The following is a 23870-nucleotide window of genomic DNA, read 5'->3' on the forward strand; positions in this document are numbered from 1 at the left end:
CGTTGGTTTGATTTATAACCGAAAATACTGAATGTTTAATGACTCGAGGACTTTTTTTCATCACGTAACAATCGCCTTTTAGAAAAATGTCAGATCATAAAAGCACAAGAGATTTGAATTTTTCATTTTCTCATTTTTCACGTTTTCTACCCAAGATTTCAGTTCTGCTCCGAGCGCTCTTTATTGTGTTATTTGATTAATTCTGCCGGAGAATCCGTTATTGCTGCGAGGCAGACGGGTGTGCTAGATGAAGTCAATATCCTTCAAATATCTGTACCAATTTTTTAATAATCCTTTCTGAATAATCAGAGTTTCTCTACAAAAGCTTGAGTTTCGCAGTGTAAGGTCGCAGGTAATATCACCGTGAATGAGATGCTTTGTGTCTGGTATATGAAGTGGCCAACCTCTACGCTGTCACGACAGTGAAAGTCATATTCACAGGTAATGCTGTCGATACAGAACTGTTCAGATAAAGTGAACTTTTCGGGCAGGCTGTAGCATTACTTGCCACGCTCGAGGCTTGAGGGTTGGTGGTATGTTCATATCAAGCGGTATTCAGAGACGTCCAGCAGAGAGGAGCTTGTTGCAGGGTCTGTATTTGACGTGTACTTGAGAAAGCATGATCAATTATGAGACCAGCTCTTTTGACATTTTGGTTCTTGACAGCATAAGTGTAAGAGTGCTATGGATCAAATCCTCCAAAATGTTGTTGTGTTTTGCACAGACGCTGTTGCGAGACGGGAGAAGAGAAAGCACGGTGAGCACGCTCCACATCGCTGCGTCCAACATCGAGAGCGGACAACAGATCACCTGCCGCGCCTCCAACAAAGCGTCGCCCGACGGCAAGGAGGCCACAGTCACCATCGACATTCAACGTGAGTTTGCGCCGCTGCGCATCTCTTCCAACACAGTTAGCGCCAAACACACGTTTCCTTCCAAATCCTGCGCCCTGCATTCTGTTCCTTTCTTGTGTTTTCCTGTCAGCACGGATAAATTATTCACACGTGAAAATCCGCTATGTGGTGTCCTATTTTCTTTATCCAAACAGCCGTTGTGTAAGCGTGCAATCTGACGTCTGGCAACATGCTGTACTTCAGTACACAGACACACAAGACTTAACACAATTTCTGTTTTCCTCTTTGTTTTTTGTTTTCCATTTTTGTGGTGTCTTGGAGAAGCATTTGTAACATTCATAAGCGACAGTTCCCCTTGCGCTTTACTTAAGAGGACGTTACGAGGAATTAAAGGGGTTATTGTGGACGTAAATGCTTATTGTTGGCTGTTAAACTTTGGAGGAACTCAGCACAACCTGTTCATTATTCACCTTTAGTAGCATGCGGTTTATTTCTATTTATGGCGGTCATAAAGCTCACTGTCAAGAATTTATCTAAAAGCTCGGAAAAGAAGAGCTGGAACTAATTCAGTAAGAATATTAGACCGTTTCATGAAATAGTTCTGACAACACGTGCATAGGGAACAAAGGTGTTCTTTCAAGGCCCTTGTGTGTTGAATGATATTAAGTCTGACTAATGAAGCAGAAAATATAGAGTATTAAAAAACGAACACGTTTTGACAGCTTCTTTCTTGGTGTCGGTAAATTCCGTTTAAGCTTCTAGAAGGAATGCGTCTCGGCACGATGGACCTCAAATGCAGAAAAAAGTTAACGCTGGACCTCATCCAAGTCTTTTTGTCATGCAGAGTTTTACAGTACGCCTCTTTTTCTCCGGGGTTACACAAACATTCCTTCCTGATTGGTCAGAGCCAATGAAATGCAGTTTTCCTTTATTTAATGAAATCATTCAAGAAATTCTATCTATTTTCACGTTCACATTCGGTTTTAGATTATATCTCCTCTTCTGCTCAATAAAATTGCCAAATTGATTAAAAAGTCAATAAAATTGCCACGAATAAGTCAATTGCTGCTATCAGGATTCATTTAGCTCAAGGGTGGCAGAGTGCGTCATACGGCACGCTTGAGCTTCCCTTCAGCCGTCTTTATCAGAATATTTTACACCAAGTATCAACACATCTAACCTAGGCTCGTGCACTCGGTGTTTGCAATCATTTGAGATGTGGCAGGTCTAATGCAAGGAAGCAGTTCAGTGAAGTGAAGACTCGGTTGCAGGCCACACGCTACAAGAACATGTGCTGGGTAAATAAGTGATGAATGAGAGCAGAGAGGTGGTAGAACCTCGGAGCCTTCTGGGAACTCGGATCAGCACCGTGGCGCTTACCTGACGCTCCACGTCGTCAATATTCATGACGGGCAGATGTTTAGTGAGATGCTACACTATGGTGGAACGTGGTGTGTGGCACAACTGCATTTTACAGAATATTTCATATTTATGTTTTACTATATTTACTATTCCATATGATTTCCCAAAGCATGAGTCTGTCATGGTTCTTTTTGTAAACTATACTCTTAAACTCAAAGGAACAGTTCACCCAAAAATAAAAATGCTCTCATCATTTACTCAACCTCAAGTTGAATTTCATTGTTCTGATGAACACAGAGAAAGATATTTGGAAGAATGCTTGTAACCAAACAGTTATTGGTCACCATTGACTACCATGGTCATAAATATAGCTTAATAAATGTATTTCTTCTAGTGAACACAAAAGAAGAAATGGTTGGCGGCCACGGGTTTGAAATGACATGAGGGTGAGTAAAGGATGACAGCATTTAGTACCATTGTAGTCCTTTAGTCTGCTGACGTTTGGAGTGTTACCTGCCATTCATTCTAAGATTATTTAAAGAAAACACAATATCTTAAAATTTTCCTTCTAGGTGGGTAATTGCCCATCAGCCATAATAAAACATCCAGGCTGAAATACAGAGACGTGAAAGAGTCGGATGAGTTCATCAGAGTTTCGATTCTTATGATTTAATTTCGTCTGAAGTATTGCCTTTCTCCTTTTAGTGCAATACTTATAAACATAGCCAATCTGAGGGCATGTGAGTCACTGGTGACCTAAATAGTATGTTGCTTTCCATTTATTTCTGAGCTACTCTGGCCTTTCTCTTCATACCAGACAGGAAACATTTGCTCCTAATCATTTATCGGTTTACGGCTTAGGAAGCAATGACCTATTTATTAGGACTCCTTTAAAACAAAAGTCACTGTTTCTTGTTTGTCCTGACCCCCATTTCATTGACTGATGGATGTCCACTTGGGCTGTCTTCATATAGTATATGCTAATTGTTTGAATGTTCTTTATTGCAGTAATCTCCAAATCAACAAAGTGGAAAATATAATCTTCTAGAACTAGTTTTAAACTTTATATGGCTGTGGCTCAAAATGGTATTGAAGTCTTGTTTACCCTTTATGTCTTGTTTTAGAGGCTAAAGATATTGACCTTTAAGGGATAGTTGCCCCAAAGTATTCGTTCATTTATTTAACCTCATGTCATTTAAAACCTGTATGTGGAACACAGGAGAAGATATTTGAAATGAGTCTGACACTCCCTGAGACTTTTCTAGATTTCCATGGAAGCCAACATTCAGAGAAATGACTTGGATGGCGAGTAATGGCAATTTGAGAGGTTTCTCGGTTGTTCCTCTTCCGATAAGGATGTCTGAACTCAACCAATCTTCATGACGTGCATTAATCTACCATGTGTTGACATTCACATCTCCAGCTCTCTTTTTCTTCTGTTCACATGTTCACCCTTTAAAGGTCATCATTGCTTAGGAACCACATTATGTAATTAAAAGTTCCCCATTAAACAACACGTTTCATATTTCACCAAAGTGTTCTCAAGTTGGCTAGCAGCCCACATCAATCCACTTAAGCCCCGTTGGGTTTGTTTTCCTTATCACGACTTAAGATATTTTGCTGCTTATGTTCTTCACATAGATCGGAGCCGATACCCGGACACGAAGATACGGAGACGCCGCCATCACCACCTGACCCTTCGCTCGAACGTGGAGTGAAGATCTTTTACGCTGTTAGCTTCTAGGCCTTGCCGTAGCATTTCGTTTAAGAATGAGCACCCAGGAGAAAAGAGTGGCTCTCCGCTTCTACCAGTAATTGCCTTGTAAATAAGCGCACGGTTGAAACAATGCTGTTTGTTAGGAATAATTAATGACCGCATGCACACATGGAGTTGCGTCTGGGGGCTTCTCGTGAGCTCCTGTCGGCGAGCACGCTCAGTCCGCACAAAGGAAACTGACAAGAGGTGCTTCATCAAGCTCACAAAAACATCCACTTGCATCCCCCAGAGTCCGCGCTGCGAAGTAGATGCACGTCATCGCTACAGATTTCAGAAACATTGTAACAAATATTTAAAGGGATAGTTCAACTCTCTGTAAATGACTCTTTCTTCTGAGGAACACAAAAGAAAATATTTTACGAAATATCTCATTGGTGCATACGATGGATGTCAATGGGGGCCATTGTTGTTCTTCAAAATATTTTCTTTTAGGTTTTGCGTAAGAATGAAACTCATGATATGAGGGAGAGCAAATCATGACATCATTTAAATTTTTGGATGAACTATCCCTTAAACAGTTTTACCGATGCATGTATTGTGTATTTGGCAACCAAAAGCATTTTTTGGTGTTCTGCATAAGAAAGAAACTCATGTAGATTTAAAATGACACAAGGATTAGTAAATCATGGCGTCATGTTGATTTTTGGGTGAACTATCCTTTTTCCCATCTTAATTCACCCAAGCGTTTATACTTGGTAACCAAAAATGTGGCTTTTGTTTTCTGCATAAGAAACTCATACAGGTTTTAAATGACACAGGATGAGCAAAAGTAATTTAAAATGAATGACCACAAATCGATGTTGATTTTGAACCATCTGAGTCTCCATCTGAGTTTTTATTGGCATCCAGACAGCTCAGTTTCTCGTGTGTTAGCCGCTGACGCTTTATTGTTGTTATTGTTTCTCTTACTAACACAATGGAACCGGTCGATATTCCTGCGCATTTCAGAAAGCCTGCAGGTTAGATTTAAATGACTAGTCCCACACCATAAGGCATTATGAATGAAACATCTGTCCTAGGTACAAATATGTATCACGAGCGACTGGAGCCGACTGCTAATGAGAAATCAGACCCAGCGCTGTGTCTGGGCTTTCCAGAGGCTTCTAATCACATTCAGACCTGTGGGAGGTGACAGATCTGTCCACTGTGCTTTGACAGGAGTGGGGCAGATTGTAGAAGCTTTTCTCATATTAAAGTTTGAGGTTTTTGGGGGAAACAGCAGGATGGAAGCGCTGCTGTCGGGAATTGCTGTTATTTGTTGGGTACGGTGCTGATGTTTCCACCGCTGGCCTAGTTAATGTCCAACATGCCCCGTGTCCAAACAAACACGACACAACCATGCTTTCAGAGGTTGTTTCTTGGGCTCTAAGTGTGTCAGTTCCATTCTGTCCGCTGTCACTTTCTATTCATCGGTTGTCAATCCTGGATTTTGGGATTGTCTTCACGTAATTGGAGGAGAGGCTAGGCGACGGAAACTCGCCGTGGTTCACTCTCCACAACATTAAAAGAACGAATGACTTGCAAAGTTTCATCAAAAAAGGAATTCCAGCGCCGCGTTAAATTCGGCTAAATAAATTGTAATTGTCTTTGAAACAGCTCAATAAAAGGTCCAGAGGAAAATATCGCTTCTGCTTCATGCGAAATTTGGCCGCTGTTTGTTTAATTCGCACAATCAATCCTTTTGTTCATTTCGCCAAAAACTCTCTTTAATCACGCTCATTTTAAAAAGTTGTTAAAATTCTAATACGGCAATTAGACGGCGAGTTACAGCTCCAATTAATCTTAATGCAAAGTGGCTCACATTACTGGAAAAAAGCACCATCAAGCTTTTTTTAGTTCATTTTTAGTTTGTTCTTTAATCTGCAATTAATCTTTCTGACGAGTGTTTATTAATGAGTGCTTTGAGACGTTCTCGGGGATGATGAAGTTGACTGGCCTCTCTGTTCCCGCAGATTTCCCTCTGGTGAACCTCTCTGTGGAGCCACAGCCTGTTCTGGAAGGCAATCTGGTCAAGTTCCACTGTGCTGCAAAAGCAAATCCCCCTGTCACTCATTACAGGTAAGAGCTCTCTCTCTCTCTCTCTCTCTCTCTCTCTCTCTCTCTCTCACTCACACACACACACACACATATACATGCCATGAAAATTGGTTTCTTAGGGTGCTAAAAAATCCAGTTTATTTGATCCCAAATCCTGTTTTTCGTTTTCATTTTTCTTGATTCAGTTTTTTCCTTGTTTTACTAAACAGAAGTTATATAGTTTCCAACTATGTTAATATTAACCAGAACCGATACATTTTCTTTTTTTAGCAGTCTACTGACATTTAAGTAGAAATTATTAATTGACTTGACTAGCATATTTACTTAATGTAGTATGCTACAGTTTTATGTTAGGATGTTCAACTTAATCAGACTTTTATTTTGACGTGTCGTTGCAAAGTCCCTTGTGTGACACGTGAGGCTACGAATACTTCGACAGTAACATTTCTCAAAAAAAATGTTTTATTACTTGTGGTTATAAGACGGTTTCAGCTGCAAAACAAACATTATGTTGCACACACTTAACAGTTATTGATTATTTGCGGAATTCTACAGGAAGTTGAGTACACTTTATTTTAATGCAATAAAATGTTAATATAAATTTAGTTTAGAGTCCCTGTGAACTGGAAGTTGTGATCGTTTTCACTTCCATATTTAGACGGATTTCCAAGTTATATGGAATTTCTAATGAGAAGAATTGTGGGCGTGGCTGTCGTCTTTCTCTGTGATTTGATTAGATGTATGGATAAGCTTTTGCATTTTGAAATGGAACTGGCAGCAGACTGACAGTTGAATGGGAGGAGTTAATGAATGCTCCACCCAACCATCTAACATATGTCATCTAAGATGGATAGTCAGTAAACAGAATTTTAAAAAGAGAATGAAACTCTATTCATTAAAATTCTAATAAGAATGAAACTATTTTAATAAAAAAAGAGAATTAACGCCGCAATATTTCATGAAAAAATAGGAATAATTTTTTATTTCACTGGGACTTTAATGTTAAATAAATTGTTATATTATACCAAAGACAAACCAGAAGTTAACTTTGGGCCAGGTGCATGCGTCCCATGAAACCGTCCATAAAGGTGCTTTTTGCACAACAGGTCTGCACGGAAAAACTCCATGAATTTATCACATGAACACATGTTTGTCACATACAGTACGTGTGTGTGGGAGTATGTTAAATTGATGTGTTTGTGTTTATTCATATCAAAATAGCACCCGAGACTTGAAATATGCACAGATGGGGAGTTGGAGGAAGATAAACACGTTGGATGTCACTTCATATTTAAAGGAATATTTCACCCCAAACATTTGAATTTTCTCATCCTCATGTCATTCCAAACCTGTATGACTTTCTTTCTTCTGCAGAACACAAAAGAAGATATTTTAAAGAAAGTTAGTAACCAAAAAACATTGACCCGTATTGACTTCCGTTGTACGGACACAAAACCACTGAGGCATTTCTCAAAATATCTTCGTTTGTGTTACCTGCTATAACACTTTTGGATGACATGAGGGTGAATAAATAATGACAGACTTTTTTATTTGGACTATTCCGTTTAAAAATTGGTTTAGGAATATGAGTCATGGTATATTTTATTGGTGATAAACCCTCTCATGTAATATTTTGACTTTCAGAACTAAAAACTGTATTAACATAACGATTCAAAATAATTTGTTTTGTGATTTCGCTGGGACAGATAGCAAGCTGCAGATTAAAGTCGACTGTACTTCTAAGAGCCTTGTGCCGAGAGAACATTTCCCATGTCACTTTCCGTCCCACAACAACCACTTTGAAGCATTAACAATAACACATTCCAGCTTGCCTCTCATTAAAACAGGCACTAATGATAAAAAAACCCTTCTCAAGAACTCGAGATGCTTCCTTTCTATTAGACACATACTTGCCGTGTCTGTTTTAATGACATTTTATCCGCAGATCTGTGCACCTTCATAATTTCTATTCTTTGTGATCTGCATACAAGGAGCTCATCATAAAGCCAAAAACATCTTGACGTGCAGCATGTACAGTAGATTTGAACCGTGGAGTGAGAGATGCTCTCACTTGCCACCCCTGCAGAGTTTCATGCATTAGTCAGAGGTGTAATGAAGAGCAGACAGACACACACCATACCCTTGAGTCTGTGTCCTGAACAAGCTGGCCGAAGCATCTCACCGTTCCTCACAGAACACTGTGTATGTTCTGTCCACTGACCCAATGCAGCAGGCGTCAGATGCGTTCTGTCGAAATGCAACGTCACAAAATCATCAATCAAAGGCAGGGAATCTCTCCACACTGAGTTTTGCTTCTCACAACATCTGAATACACACGGCAGGAACACAGAAGCCCAACTAATTACGAAAAAGCCATTACCGATCGCGAGAGATTTCCTGTGGGCATTACACCGTTCCTCCGAGAGGATTAGAGCCGCCTGACTAGAAAGAGGAAGGATTATTTTCACTAGCCAATATTTTATTCATGTTCATTTTGTTTACATAAATATGGAAATTTGTTTGACTTTGTTGTTTCTTTTAGGGTTTTTGTAAGTACAAATGGTAGCTCGACGGAGGCGTCCGGTCCAGACGCTGGGAGAAATAAAACCCATCAGCGTTCTCCTGTGGCATTTGAAATGAGATTAGTGAAGCTGTAAATTAATTAGCAGAAATAAAGCCTTTATGTTCGGTGGTCATGATGGCTATTCAAGACCTTGAGTATTTTTCAGTCGAGGCTTTTCATAATTTCGCAGATCTGTTTTATGTCTAATGGAATGTGATGGGAGGTTATCTCTCAGAGCTCCATGATCTTAAGAGGTTAAATAAATATAGATTTTTTTAATGGCCAAAAAAGATTTATAAAAGATTGATAGAATTATGAGTGGGGTTCATATGTCCTTAGTCCATTTTAACAATATTTAATGTTGTTTGGAACAACATTACTACTCATGGGTACTACTCATAGCAGGGTACTCATCTTTGTTATTGAAGTCAAATGAAACCAAACTGGGCAATTCCAGCGTTATGAATGTGACATTTTCGATCAAAAGTTGTTATATGAATTCTCAGAAAATGTATTTATTACCAAGAATCACCTTTTTGTGTTTTTACTAAACCATTGGTGATAGAGCCAAATATTAGAAAAAAAATCTGTTTCATGTTTCAAAATGATGCTTAGGATGTTATGGATGTGACAAAAAATATGCCAAGTCAACTCCTTTGAAGGATTTCTGTGAATAGAATGTGCAAACCGGCAGCAATAATACTCAACAAATTAAAAAAGATGCCTCTTAAAGTTTACAGTTTTATCAATAAAATAACTCCAAAATAGTTCTTTTATTTTCATATTCATATGCCCATTTTTGAGTAAAATTGACTGTTATGGATGTCACTTACCTGACTATGAAAAAGTATGCTATAAAACCTTTGAGACTTCATATGGGTATTTAAACCAGCATATATTGACATGTGACATTTTTTACTTAAAGTGGCAGTTCACCCGAAAATATAAATTCTGCCATCATTTACTCGCCAGTTGTTTCAAATCTGTATACATTTTGTTGTTCTGATGAACGCAGAGAAAGATATTTGGAAGAATGCTTGTAACCAAACAGTTCTTGTCCCCCATTGACTACAAAAATACAATGGTAGTCAAAAGTGCCCCAGAACAGTTTGCTGTCTTCTTTTGTTGTCAATTGAACAAAGAAATGTATAAAGCCATTTTCCTACAATGGTGATCAATGGTTATTAACAGTGGCGGTTTTAGGCATGGGCGAACCGGGCAGTCGCCCGGGGCGGCATTTTTTCATGTCACGTGGGGGGCGGCACTGGCACGAGCAGTAAAAGAAACTCTGGGCCGCCGCAAATCGGTTATCTATTATCTATTCATTCATTGTGTGGGGAATTGGCAAATTGACGCCCCTGTATGCTGAAAAGATAAAGGTACACTGTAAAAAATGATTTTATGGCTTTGTAAATAAAACAAAAAAAAATATGTACTTTTTGCAAAGAATAATTTTGTTGAAGTAAAAACTTTAGATTATTCAGTAAAATCTACATATGTACTGAATTTAAACTTGTAAATATTAGACACCCAACAGTCAAGTAAATTTTACTTGTGATTCTCTGACAAATGTACATGAATTAATAACATACGTGTGGCAATTTAGAAAAATCAAGTAAAGTTTAGGCGGAGTCTAAGCAATCTGCGCATGCGCGAAAAAAGAAGATAACCCGCCATGCATCATCACAAAGAACTTATCTTCTTTCTTCGACAGGTAAGTAGTTGAAAAGGAATTCTATTTTGCCATTTTGGACTTATTGTATTTGGTTTAAGTGATAATATTGAACATCCGCGTTGTCACGACTGTAATTCTCTATATTTTCTGCACATTTGGAATGTTTGAAGTCTTCGGTGATCTTTTTTCTAACGTTAGTAAAACGTCCTACGACATATTACAATCTAGTTTTACATAAAGACGCAAGAAAGTGAATTCGTTTGTTTTTTTACCCGTGTTATATGTTTTGTTCGATAAGATGTTATTCGATATACGTATGCTGTATGACTATGCAGGGATTCTTACGATATAACCGTTACGTTACACGACATCTTGAAACCTTTTAAGTAATACGTAAAGTGTAACCTTGAATGATTTGACACGTGATATATGACATTACAAAAATGTGTTCATGAAAACGTCTAAAACCCTAAACGTCTGACTTGACCCGTGATATACGTGACGAGTATTTCGACAGTCATACAAGACCACATCTACACCAGACGTGAGTGGCGCGAGGCATGATGGCGGTTATAATCTCTTTTCGGGTATGATGTTAAAAATAGTGCCTCGGATTTGAACATGTCATGATAGATTGCGGTTTCGTTTAATCACGTTTGTATGTCTAATCTCATTCTGGGTGCATCAATTAACGTAAAATTCACCGATTCTTTTGTTTAGCCTTGTTTGTTTCAGTGATGTGAATTCAAATATGAATATTTGGTTTATAGATAGTATTTTACAGTTTACTAATTACTTCTTTTTATGTTTCCTTAACAGCAGATTATATTTGGATCCTGTCCAGTGTGTTATACTTGTTCCAGATCACTTGAAAGGGACCAAACACAATTCATCTTTGTCTTCAGTCCACGGGGTACAGTAAATTAATCAAACTTTTAAGTATGACTGAACTTTGTTAGAGATTAATATTTGATTAATTTACTGTCATTCCAACCCTTATATCGCAGTGGTTCCTAATTCCTGTTATGAATTTAACATTTAAATGTTCTTCTTTCCCCTCATCCTCCTGGATTGCAAGGTTGGCAATCAAGAAGACTTCACTCAGGATGTCATGACAATTCTTGCCCATGGAAACGGAGATGAGCCAGTCATGTCAATTGTTCTAGAAGGAAGCAAGGTCCTAACACAGTGTGAAAATACTGCAAAAGCTTATGCTCTTCTGATGGGACTGATTTATGCCTTCAATCTACAGTATCCGTCAAATCTGAAATACACTTTTGAGATTTTTCAGAAACTGTTTCTGGATCTCGATGGACTTAAACTTTCTCCTAAAGTACAGTCATTGAAAACCAAGCTGCACACTTTTTGATGTTTTTTATAGGAATTAATCTGTGTTGTTAACCAAACTGCTGGAGCATGCAGATTGATTGTTACCGTTCAAATGTTTACAAATGTTTACATTCACAGTATATTGGCTGTATGTACATTTTATATGCTTTATTAGAAAAGGGGTTCTAGAGTCTTTTCTGTAAGGGATGTTTTTTGTTAGTTCAAATTACATACAAATTAGCATTAGGCCATTGACCTGCTGAGTGTGCTTGGTAGGCAGGTTTAATGTGTAACAGCAGTCTGGTAATATCCCAATTTGTTATTAAGATTAAGATTCTGTCCAGTCTTTGCAAAAGTGTAGATTCTTACAATATGTGATATATTTAAAGTTTTATTTGCACACATATGTTTAATGTTGCTTGACCTGTTCAAATGTCTATATACATTGATTTTAAGGATTGTTATGGATCTTAAAGATCTTCAATTTCAGTCAGCTGGGGTCAGCTGTGGCCTAATGGTTAGAGCGTTGGGCTTGTGATCAGAAGGTTGCAGGTTCTAATCTCAGGGCCAGCAGGTCATGACTGAAGTTGCCTTGAGCAAGGCACCTTACCCCTGATTGCTCTGCAGTAATGTTCCACTGTATAAAACTACTTGTAAGTCGCTTTGGATAAAAGCATCTGCCAAATGAATAAATGTTAATGTAAATCTTGATAGCACATTTGTTGTCACAGTGACTTATTTTATTTGACTAAAAATAATTAACAACACTAAACAAAACCAGTAAATTTCAATTAAAGTAGAAATAAAATTTACTTAATTATATCAATATATTACATCAGGTACATAAGTAAAAACTACTCAACAATTTTAAAAGGCCAAAATATATTTACTTATTTCCTTTGTTAATTTTACTCAACTTCCTTAAGTAAGTTTTACTTAATTTAACAAGTATTACATTTACTTAAAAAACCTGCGTGGAAAAACTTGCAAAAGAAAAATTGTGTAGAATTTACTTGTAATTTTTTTCAGTGTATGCAACTATAATGTTCTCTGTGTTATGATTACTGTATCCATGTTGCCATGTTGTGTGAAAAGACACTGCGGTGTTTAGCCTAGTCGTTAGAGCGCCCGACTCTCGTTCGGACAGACGCCGGTTCGAGGCCCACGCAGGGCAGGTAGAACCGTCAACACTTATACAACAAACTTGGTTTTAAGTCAACAAACACGAGATCTAATTTCACCATAATATTGTGCTTTGCAACAAAACTGTTACAAGTTCAGTTATTATTATTTATTTCCATCAGTTGGGTCCCGTAATGAGCAAACAGAATTTTCCAATCTCTAGCTAGTTTCTAAGACGAACATAACCTTTGCTATTTATTTGCTACATCACACATGTCATGAATATGAAGGTTTTATGCATGTTTATGACAACTGTCATTAAGTTTCATTCGCTCAATTATGACATTTTTAATGCAAATATTGTTTGTTTGAGGTCTTTGTTGACAACTTTACATTAACCAATACATCTTAACCTGTCATAATTGTCATAAAAACATGACATAGCAGATTAATAATTGAAGGTAAGACACTACTTAGCTGGTGTTTCGGCATCTAACCATATTGCCTTAGAGACTGAGAAACGGGGACACTTCTGTAAGCGTCACAGTTGTTTTATTTGACAGAACAAACATTTTACTTGTACGGTCAACAGAAAGTTGGCCATCCCATCGCTCACCCCCTACCAACCACGACAAACAATACAAAACACCCGAAATAAAGGAAACGGAAGTGAACACAACAAAACACGTGATTACAAATAACCAATAAGAAGATAAATGAAGGCCACTACAGCTGGGTTAACTGTCATATTGGTTTTGACATTGGCTGTCATGAGGCCATTATAACTGTCATGAATCTTTTTCTGACCACTTTTTTCCAGTGGTACAAATTGAATGTCAGTAAAATATCATTAAGTGTTAATACTCTGTCAAATTGTTTTATAACAATGTCATGTATACTTTTCTTGACCTCAACTCCAGTGGTACAATTACATTTTAATGACAAATTCAATTTGTACCACTGTAGTTTAGGTCAAGAAAAATATGACATAATTTAGTTTTTTCGAGGGGGGGGCGGGGGGGCGCTCAAAGATGTTCTCGCCCGGGGTGCAATTCAATGTAGAACCGCCACTGGTTACCAAGAACTGTTTGGTGAATAGCATTCTTTCAAATATCTTTCTCTGTGTTCATGAGAACAACAACATTTTTACAGATATGGAACAACTTGAAGTGAGAAAAAGCCCAATTTAAGCTTACAGTTGCAAATTGGTGTTCATTTTTTTCCCCATTAAACATTAACTTCTCCGCTTAACTTTGATCAAGTTCTACAAAAACTTCAGCAAATGCCTTCAAACTTTTTAACCCCATTGTAAACACATGTATGATTTAGACTAATGCAATTTAAACGTAGCGAATGAGACTCATGAAATTCTATCATTACATTACATATAAAAACTGCCTGAGGAAGCAGAACGAACTGCGTTTATGATGAAAATGTTCTGGGGCGTTGCGTTAGTCACAGGGAGGGAGCGTGCGTGTGATCTGGGTGAAATTCATACTGACAGCGAAATCACATAAAGTCTTTCTTTTGTAAGGTCCCGGCCTTTTAATTTAGGCTAAACCTAGATTTTTTCCCAGCAAAATAACTCAAGCCATGACAGAGAGTTCAAGTAAAGCCTCGGCACTCCGATAATGAGCCAACCGTGGTGTAAAAAAGAGGAGAGAGAGTCTTCAATAACCCCGTCTGTGAATGTTTGTTTTCTTAAACTTGGAGAACAGAAAAGTGGGCCGGGAATAGATGGAAACAGACACGTCGGTGAATAAAGTATGTGCTTCTTGACCCTCCGGGGGCTTGCTGTCAGCGCTGGTGTTGGCTGCTTTGTTCTGGCGTAGGTGATTTGTCTTGTCTGATCCTCATTTGTCACCTCTGAAGTGCCTAATGGAAGTCGCTCTATTGGGCGTGTCGAACATTTGCTGCGAGCGTGTGGGTTTGCGGCTTGAGGCTTGGCATCGGTGGGAATCTGCGTCCGCGTGGCTGATTGCTTCTTTTGCAGAGACGCCTCATACCACCCGACGTTTGGATTGGAAATGCGGCGGATCATGCGTAGCCCTCCCGCAGCATCCTAAAAAGACAAACAATTTATTTTCCACGGGTGCTGTATTGCCATTCACCTTCAAAGAATTTCACTGTGTGCATGTACGTTTACACCGACGCTGTTGAATAATGCAGTAGAATATTCAACAGATGCATGGATTTCATCTTTGTTTGTTTTGAGTTGAGATTCGTCTGGATGGGCTTCAAATGACGTCCCCTTTTGTTTGCGTTTGTTACGTTTTGTCTCTTCTTTAAAGAGATAAAGTTGTGACAGCTCTCTAACGTTATGTCTTCTGTTCAAACATGTCAAAACAGCTTCTCTCATCGGAGACTGCGAGTTTTGTAGTACACATAGGAGGACGCTGTCATTTCTCTGGGTTTTGATTAAATTAAAGTACAACGGTTAATCCTAAATGTGGAACATCCGTGGAAATTGTTTCCCCTTTTAGCACCAAATGCGGTATTGAAATAATTTCACAAATGTCTTATGCTGACTGTTGGCATCATTGGAATTTATGAAATAGAATTTTCCTAACAGGATGTAATAAGCCAATTTCCATGTTTGTTTGAATCCGTGATGAGGTGGCAGAGACCTGCTGTGATCCTAAATAATCCCTTTACTTAAGTCGTGTTTGATGGTTCATCGATTTCCGCATTTTTACAGACACGATGATCTGTCTTTTGGTCAGAGTTTGGTCAGACTTTCTTATGCTTGAAAGGCGAAGCCATCAAATATGTCCTTTGTGTGGATCTTTCTTATGTGTGTGAGTTCACATTCGGGTTTCTGTCCCCTGAAAATACAAACTCCATTTCTCCCTAGTGCAGAAATGGTCAACTTTAGGGGTGTGAGATGGCAGATACATGATTTTGTTTTTCACAGCAACATTTTTGTATTGTTTTCTAGTAATAATATCTAAAAATGCTTATGTCTTGACAAGGATAATGACCTAAGATATCTAGCCTTGTTTTATGAAAGAAAGTATATGTTTTTGTTTAAAGTAAGCGAATAAATCCACCAATTGGGTAAAATATAAATAATCTTGAATGTGGGGGCTTAAGGTGAAAAAGATTGTCAAGTTTATTTCTCTTATACCCCATTGGCAGATTTTTCAGGTCACTTTCCTTGTCAAGTAAATATATCTTCATTTAGGAATTCTTAGATGTTTGTACAAAATAAAAATAAACATGCTTAGTAAGAAATTAATTTGTAATATTATTTTTATAATTGTTTTTATATTTTTATATAATAATATTTACATCGTTTTTTAATTAAATTATTGCCTGCATATTTTGTCAAGTTAATTTATCTTAATTTAGGAATATTTAACTGTGGGTGTTTGTACTAAAACAATACAAACATATTAAGAAATATTTTACATTTGTCAGAGTTGTTATATTATTTTTATATTATTATGTAATATTATTTCTATTACATAATTTTTTGCATATTTAACTTATCTTGATTCAGGAATTTTTAGATGTTTGTACTAAAACAAGACAAAAACGTTAATGAGAACTTTATTTTTCAGAGCTATTATTTTTATATTATATTTTATATTATTATTTCTTTATATTTTCATATAGCATTATTCATATCATTTTAATCTTTGATTTAAGTAGTGAATACACAATTAAAATATTATAACAAAACGCAAAGGAGAACTCAGAATAAAAAAGTATTAGTATTGTTATTTTACCAAACAACTTAAAGATTTTTTGTTTTGAGCCTGATTCACGTCCTTATGCTGTCCTGCTCTATCTCCCCATCCTTACCTACAGTCCTGCCAACAAAACTGGCGTGCTTGTGATCAAAAGTGCTTGTGATATAAAAATACACACTTTTGCATGACCAACACCTTCATTACCACAAATTCATTATTGTAACACCGTCCACTTTCACTTCGCAACTGCAAACAAAAGTCCATCTATTCAGCGCTTGATCTTCCAGTGTAAAACTAGAGGCGCTCACGTCGTCCGACGCTTTCTCTCTTTCCTTCACATTTCAATATAATGACTACGGCATCAAAGGGTGCCGACTGAGACGGCATCTCAAAACCTCATAATGTGTCTGTTATTTCTCTGCTGAAGAAGACAAGGTGTGCCAACAACACCAAACGAATAAAAGAAAATGAACACGGTGTCCAGAAAATTGCGCTAGACACTGCGAGGGATGCTTTTGTTGTTTCACTACACCATGCAAATAAGATTGTTTACAGCCTTTGATCTGACAGCGTCCATCAGTTGTTTTTCATCCTCTGTTTGTGTTTGCGATGGATCATTAGATGGGCGAAGGGAGGCAGCGTGATCACAGACGCAACAGGAGACACTTATGAAGTGCTGGTTGATCATTCTTTCTTCACTGAGCCGGTATCGTGTGAGGTCACCAACGCCTTGGGCAGCACCAACATCAGCCGGAACGTAGATGTTTACTGTGTGTTTACCCTGCTTTACATTTCTGTGATAAAATGCTTTAATACATTTAATAAATTGTGTTAACTTAACCTCATGCTGTTTCAAACCCATGTGTTTGTTTTCTTTAACTGTGCAGTGTAGTCTTCCAAAGCCACAGTTTTGTGATAAAAATGTTTTATTGAAACTTTTTCTCTTCGGTTTCGTTTCATATTTCATTTGCCATTCAGCACAATGTAGTCATACTCTACATGAAAGAGATTTACTCACCCTCATGTCATTCCAAACCTGTTTGACTTTCTTTCTTCTGCAAAACACAGAACGTTGGTAACCTAACAATCTGGGCCCTCATCGACTTCCATTGTATGGACCCAAAATCACTGAGACATTTTTCAAAATATCTTCTTTTCTTGTGTCCCACACAAGAAAAAATCCATACAGGTTGTGAACAACTTGAGGGTGAATTAATGACAACACTTTTTCTTTATGAACTGTTGTTTTGCATGTTTTACTTAGCAACATCAAATGGCGTAAAAGGTGCAGTTAAGTACGTTTTAAAAATCACAAAATGGGTTTGAAACAAAAAAGGGTTAAGTTAAGGACATCACTTTTGGTTTGTTTTGTATATTTGATGGACTAATCTTTTAATAAACATGTCTTTATGTCGCAGTCGGGCCACGTCTGGCCACCGAACCTCAGAGCTTACAGGTGGACCGGGGTTCTGATGCTGTCTTCAGCTGCGCTTGGATCGGAAACCCTTCGCTCACCATCGTCTGGATGAAGAGAGGCCACGGGGTGGTACGTGTTTTCCAGTGCACTGCTGTACTTATCATTCTGATCAACTAGAGTTTGATTAAATCTTCCATCTGGACGCGATGAGCACAAGACAGAACTAAAGATAACAGCTGCGACGGTTGAGTTTCCAAGTCTAATGACCCTCGGTGAAGCACATTGTGTTTGTCTGGGTCGTCATCTGGTGGGATCTCGCAACTCGAAAAAAAGTCAAAACTTGGGAGAAGAAAACTGTATTTGTGCATATCTGCATGTAACACTAGTGATGGTTAATTATAGATGTGGTTCTGCATCATGCATTTGCTTAAAAAACGGAAAGGAAAAGAAAAGAGAGAGATGAGAAACCAAAGAGGAACTTTTTAATGATGTCTACAAAGTTTGCACGTATTGTGGCGTTGCGCTTTTCTCAAACATCTGTTACCTCGCAGGTTCTTAGCAACGAGAACACCTTAACGTTGAAGGCGGTAAGACAGGACGACGCCGGGAAATACGTCTGCCGCGCCGTGGTGCCGCGGGTCGGTGTGGGGGAGAAGGAGGTCACCCTGACAGTCAACGGTAAACACTTCGTTTACTTTCCATCTGTTGATCTGATCCGAACCAAATTCTCATTTGCGTTCGCGGTCTGATTGCTTTGATTCACGAGAGCCTCTCGAATGCGAGATCGAGCCACGTTACTCTCGGGCTAAACAGGATGTTTTCATCGCTATTTAGCTTTGCGATAACCGAGAAATACTCGATGACCCTCAGAGATCTGGACGCTGTAATCAGAAGAGATGATCTCCAATGGCTCTCATCATTTCTGCTCGGCCGTCGATAACGACAGACTCTGGGGTTCACGCAGCTCTGTGATTGGCTCGAAGGACTCACAAACCAGGTTTTCTGAATCGATAGAGGCATATTGATTAACCCCTGGCTTCAAGAAGCTCTTCGCCCTGAAATGCAATCACAGAATTCACAGAGCTGGTTACCTCAAAGCCTACACCATATACATATATTTATTTTTGTTGTTTTGCTTTGTCTTGCTGCAGGCGTCATTTTATTGGTTACCCTCTCTCTCTCTCTCTCTTTAGAGCAGCTCATGAAAAAGTGTTATGGGTCCTTGTATGGTATATCCATTTGTTTTGATGGAAACTTTTAGGTCCTTGGGGTTTTGCAATAACACTGGCCAGCTCCTGTGAGGCAATAAGCCTGTTTAATGCTCTATGAATTCTTAATCATTGCTGTTTTTCCTCTTGTGGTGTTTGAAAGTCAAGATGCAGGGGTCATATGACTCTGGGTAGTCTCAAATGATTTTGTTCAATTCTTTGTCCTCTTCAAGGAACAATTTACGACAAAATAAAAAATCTGCTATTTACTCACACTTGTGACGTTCCAAAACCATGTTCCTAGCATAAAAAAATATTTTTGGAGCACAATTCTTCATCCGCACTTCAGCAAATTCATTTATTGCTCAGGGTCTTTCAAGCTGTAAAAATGACAAAAAAACTTTTGAAAAATGAAAAAAAAAAGCATATTTATATCAATTCTGTGCCATTCATTTTCTAAACCTGTTTCAAGGTTTGGCATAGTTCATTAAAGTGATATTTAACTGAAATATTTAAATTCTTTCCTCATTTACTCTCCTAAACATAATTGCAAAGTCTTTATGATGTACTTTCTTTTGCAGAACGCAAAAGAAGATATTTTGAAGGATGTTGGTAACCAAACCCCAAATGACTTCCATTATATAGACATAAAACTGTCATGAAAATCACAAAGATGGAGAACCCAAATGCAGGCAGCCAAAACAGGGATGACGGGGTTAACAAAGATTTTAATATTTAAATAAACACAAAACAAAAACCCACGAGGGGGTAAAACAAGACTAGATAAATAATAACAACTACAGGACACGGACTAACTAGACTGAACAAAATAAAATACTAAGACAAGACTAGACTAGACTAACTTACAAGGTAACAATAATTCAAGATACAAATAATCCAACAAACAGGTAGCGCATGGGAAAGGCAAACAACTTACAGAATACAATGAACGAGCACAGGACTATAGACAAGAGGAGGCTTTAAAGGGAAACAAACACAGGATAATTGAACAAGGGGCAGGTGTAGGTAATGAGACACTAATGGGAAGGCTAACGAGACAAAAGGGCGGGAAACACTGACGAGACACGAGAAAGCACATGGCATGTCAGAATCAAAACAAAGCCATGTCTTTCTCACACAAAACCTAAGGCTATGCCATGACTCCGCTGCAAGACCAAAAATAAACATGACATGATAGCGGAATCATGACATAAGCCCCCCCTTAAATGAACACCTCCAGGTGTTCATCAAGGGGTAGACTAACAAGACAAGACAGACTGGGAACACGACAATACAAGGCAAAACAAAGAAAACAATATCAGGGGCAAACAAGCAAGCAAAATCACAGGGTTGGGGTGAGACAATAAAAATAATAAACATGGGAGGGGGGGTGGGGGAACAACAAAGTTCACGGGAGGGTGTCCAAGAGGGTAGGGATAGGGTGGGACAGTCCTAGTTCCCGGGGGCGCTCGCGAGCGTGGAATCCCAGGGGACTTGATGGGAGAAGTCCTCGGGGGAACTGTTCTTGTTCCCGGCTTGAAGGCCGGCTGAGCCACAGGCTTGAAGGCCGGCTGAGCCACCGGCTGGAAGGCCGGCTGAGCCACCGGCTGGAAGGCCGGCTGAGCCACCGGCTGGAAGGCCGGCTGAGCCACCGGCTGGAAGGCCGGCTGAGCCACCGGCTGGAAGGCCGGCTGAGCCACCGGCTGGAAGGCCGGCTGAGCCACCGGCTGGAAGGCCGGCTGAGCCACCGGCTGGAAGGCCGTCTGGAAGGCCGGCTGAGCCACCGGCTGGAAGGCCGTCTGAGCCACCGGCTGGAAGGCCGGCTGGATAGGACTGGGAGCAGGACTTGACGCCGGCTGGAAGGCCGGCAGGGCAGGACTGGGTGCAGGACTTGACGCCGGCTGGAAGGCCGGCAGGGCAGGACTGGGTGCAGGACTTGACGCCGGCTGGAAGGCCGGCAGGGCAGGACTGGGTGCAGGACTTGACGCCGGCTGGAAGGCCGGCAGGGCAGGACTGGGTGCAGGACTTGACGCCGGCTGGAAGGCCGGCAGGGCAGGACTGGGTGCAGGACTTGACGCCGGCTGGAAGGCCGGCAGGGCAGGACTGGGTGCAGGACTTGGCACTTGCGTGGACGCCTGGGCAGGACTTGGCACTTGCGTGGACGCCTGGGCAGGACTTGGCACTTGCGTGGACGCCTGGGCAGGACTTGGCACTTGCGTGGACGCCTGGGCAGGACTTGGCACTTGCGTGGACGCCTGGGCAGGACTTGGCACTTGCGTGGACGCCTGGGCAGGACTTGGCACTTGCGTGGACGCCTGGGCAGGACTTGGCACTTGCGTGGACGCCTGGGCAGGACTTGGCACTTGCGTGGACGCCTGGGCAGGACTTGGCACTTGCGTGGACGCCTGGGCAGGACTTGGCACTTGACTGAGTGCAGGTGGGACCACCGGACTTGGGACCACCGGACTTGGGACCACCGGACTTGGGACCACCGGACTTGGGACCACCGGACTTGGGACCACCGGACTTGGGACCACCGGACTTGGGACCACCGGACTTGGGACCACCGGACTTGGGACCACCGGACTTGGGACCACCGGACTTGGGACCACCGGACTTGGGACCACCGGACTTGGGACCACCGGACTTGGGACCACCGGACTTGGGACCACCGGACTTGGGACCACCGGACTTGGGACCACCGGACTTGGGACCACCGGACTTGGGACCACCGGACTTGGGACCACCGGACTTGGGACCACCGGACTTGGGACCACCGGACTTGGGACCACCGGACTTGGGACCACCGGACTTGGGACCACCGGACTTGACGGGACCACCGGACTTGACGGGACCACCGGACTTGACGGGACCACCGGACTTGACGGGACCACCGGACTTGACGGGACCACCGGACTTGGGACCTCAGGAGGCCCGCTAGACGATCGGGCCCTCCTGCTCGTACGGCGCCCCCCCAAAAAATATTTGGGCTGAGTCCCGGTGTTATTCTCCGGCTGGAGCTTCGGGCTGGACTCGAAGGGTGCAGAGGGTGAGGAGAGGCGCACAACCCCGACCCGAACACAACCCCCTGCACAGGGGGACGTATTCCCCAGCGCAGCAGAACAAGGGGTAAGATCGGCGTCGGAGGGGCTTGCAGACGCCGTCCCTGAATCTCTCCTCCCCCACCCGCCGCGGATGCCGCCAGGAAAAGCAGGAACCCCGGAGCTCGAGCAGGAAGGCGCCGAGCCCCCCAGGGCGGACTCAGTCAGAATGCAATCCTCCGGGACGCTAGCCAACGGAACAGATGCCACGACCGGAACTCTGACATCGTCCCGGTTGATCACATACCTGACCATGTCCTCAAACCCCAGGGGCTCAAGCAACCTCCTCTCCGATGGCCGGAGGCGGTTGGTGAGGCAGCCATCAAAGATGACCTTTAATTCTGCGTCACCAAACTGTCTCCCGCGCCACCGAAGAGAATGCCTTGGCGAACTCCTGGGTCCCATGCCCTCCCTGACGGAACCCAAACAGCAGGTGAGCTTGGAGAGACCGTCGGGACACTGCATTGTTCATCATGCTGCCTACTGGGTTCAGTTCTGGCTCGTTCATTCTGTCATGAATCACAAAGATGGAGAACCCAAATGCAGGCAGCCAAAACAGGGATGACGGGGTTAACAAAGATTTTAATATTTAAATAAACACAAAACAAAAACCCACGAGGGGGTAAAACAAGACTAGATAAATAATAACAACTACAGGACACGGACTAACTAGACTGAACAAAATAAAATACTAAGACAAGACTAGACTAGACTAACTTACAAGGTAACAATAATTCAAGATACAAATAATCCAACAAACAGGTAGCGCATGGGAAAGGCAAACAACTTACAGAATACAATGAACGAGCACAGGACTATAGACAAGAGGAGGCTTTAAAGGGAAACAAACACAGGATAATTGAACAAGGGGCAGGTGTAGGTAATGAGACACTAATGGGAAGGCTAACGAGACAAAAGGGCGGGAAACACTGACGAGACACGAGAAAGCACATGGCATGTCAGAATCAAAACAAAGCCATGTCTTTCTCACACAAAACCTAAGGCTATGCCATGACTCCGCTGCAAGACCAAAAATAAACATGACATGATAGCGGAATCATGACATAAAACCACTCAAAATATCGTCTTTTGTGTTCTACTGAAGAAAGAGTCATATACAGGTTTCGAACAACATGCAGGTTAATAAACGGGAACAGATTTTTTATTTAAATTTGTTCTGCCTTCAGAAGACTTCAGCAGATAATGTTGTATGAACTGCTTTGTCAGACTTTTATTGTGATTTCTGTCTTTTTTATTAACATTATTAACATTTTACCACCAAGTAAAATGAAATACGCATACATGTTTGGGAAAAACTGATATTTTCTTTGTTTACTTAACTATTATTTTAAACAAGAAAAAAGTTGTGTTCTTTGCTAATAAACAGGCTAGAAGACGCATTAGTGTTCAAATACGGAAAATTGGACGGATGAGGCCGATAAGAAATGGGAAATACGTTTACTGATATAAATAGATCATTAATGAATAACCCCATTAGCGTCCATTAGAGCATCTCTCTCTGACAAACGCAGATGATTTTGTTTCTTAAATACATGCATGACTGCACGGCCTCACAGAAACAGATCAATATCTTTCCAATCTTCTGACTCTCATCTGAGTAAAAGTGTTTTTCTAAAAAAAGCCGCTTTCTGTACCCCATATCCCAAAACCCAGTGAAACGAAACATGGTCTACAGTGATGGGTGACGCGGTACAAGCGCGAGATCTCCC

General features: G+C 40.7%; 1 protein-coding gene across 1 annotated transcript in view; it reads left to right on the forward strand.

The window, feature by feature from the left end:
- Positions 1 to 23870, forward strand: part of kirrel3a (kirre like nephrin family adhesion molecule 3a) — a 108073-nt gene that overhangs the window by 74260 nt on the left and 9943 nt on the right. The window contains exons 5-9 of the mRNA XM_079449258.1: positions 725 to 875; positions 5946 to 6051; positions 17036 to 17184; positions 17833 to 17960; positions 18383 to 18509. Coding sequence (XP_079305384.1) covers positions 725 to 875; positions 5946 to 6051; positions 17036 to 17184; positions 17833 to 17960; positions 18383 to 18509 — 661 coding nt within the window. The remainder of the gene's footprint in view (positions 1 to 724; positions 876 to 5945; positions 6052 to 17035; positions 17185 to 17832; positions 17961 to 18382; positions 18510 to 23870) is intronic.

Source organism: Barbatula barbatula (genome assembly GCF_947034865.1).
Source record: "Barbatula barbatula genome assembly, chromosome: 24".
NCBI lineage: Eukaryota > Metazoa > Chordata > Actinopteri > Cypriniformes > Nemacheilidae > Barbatula > Barbatula barbatula.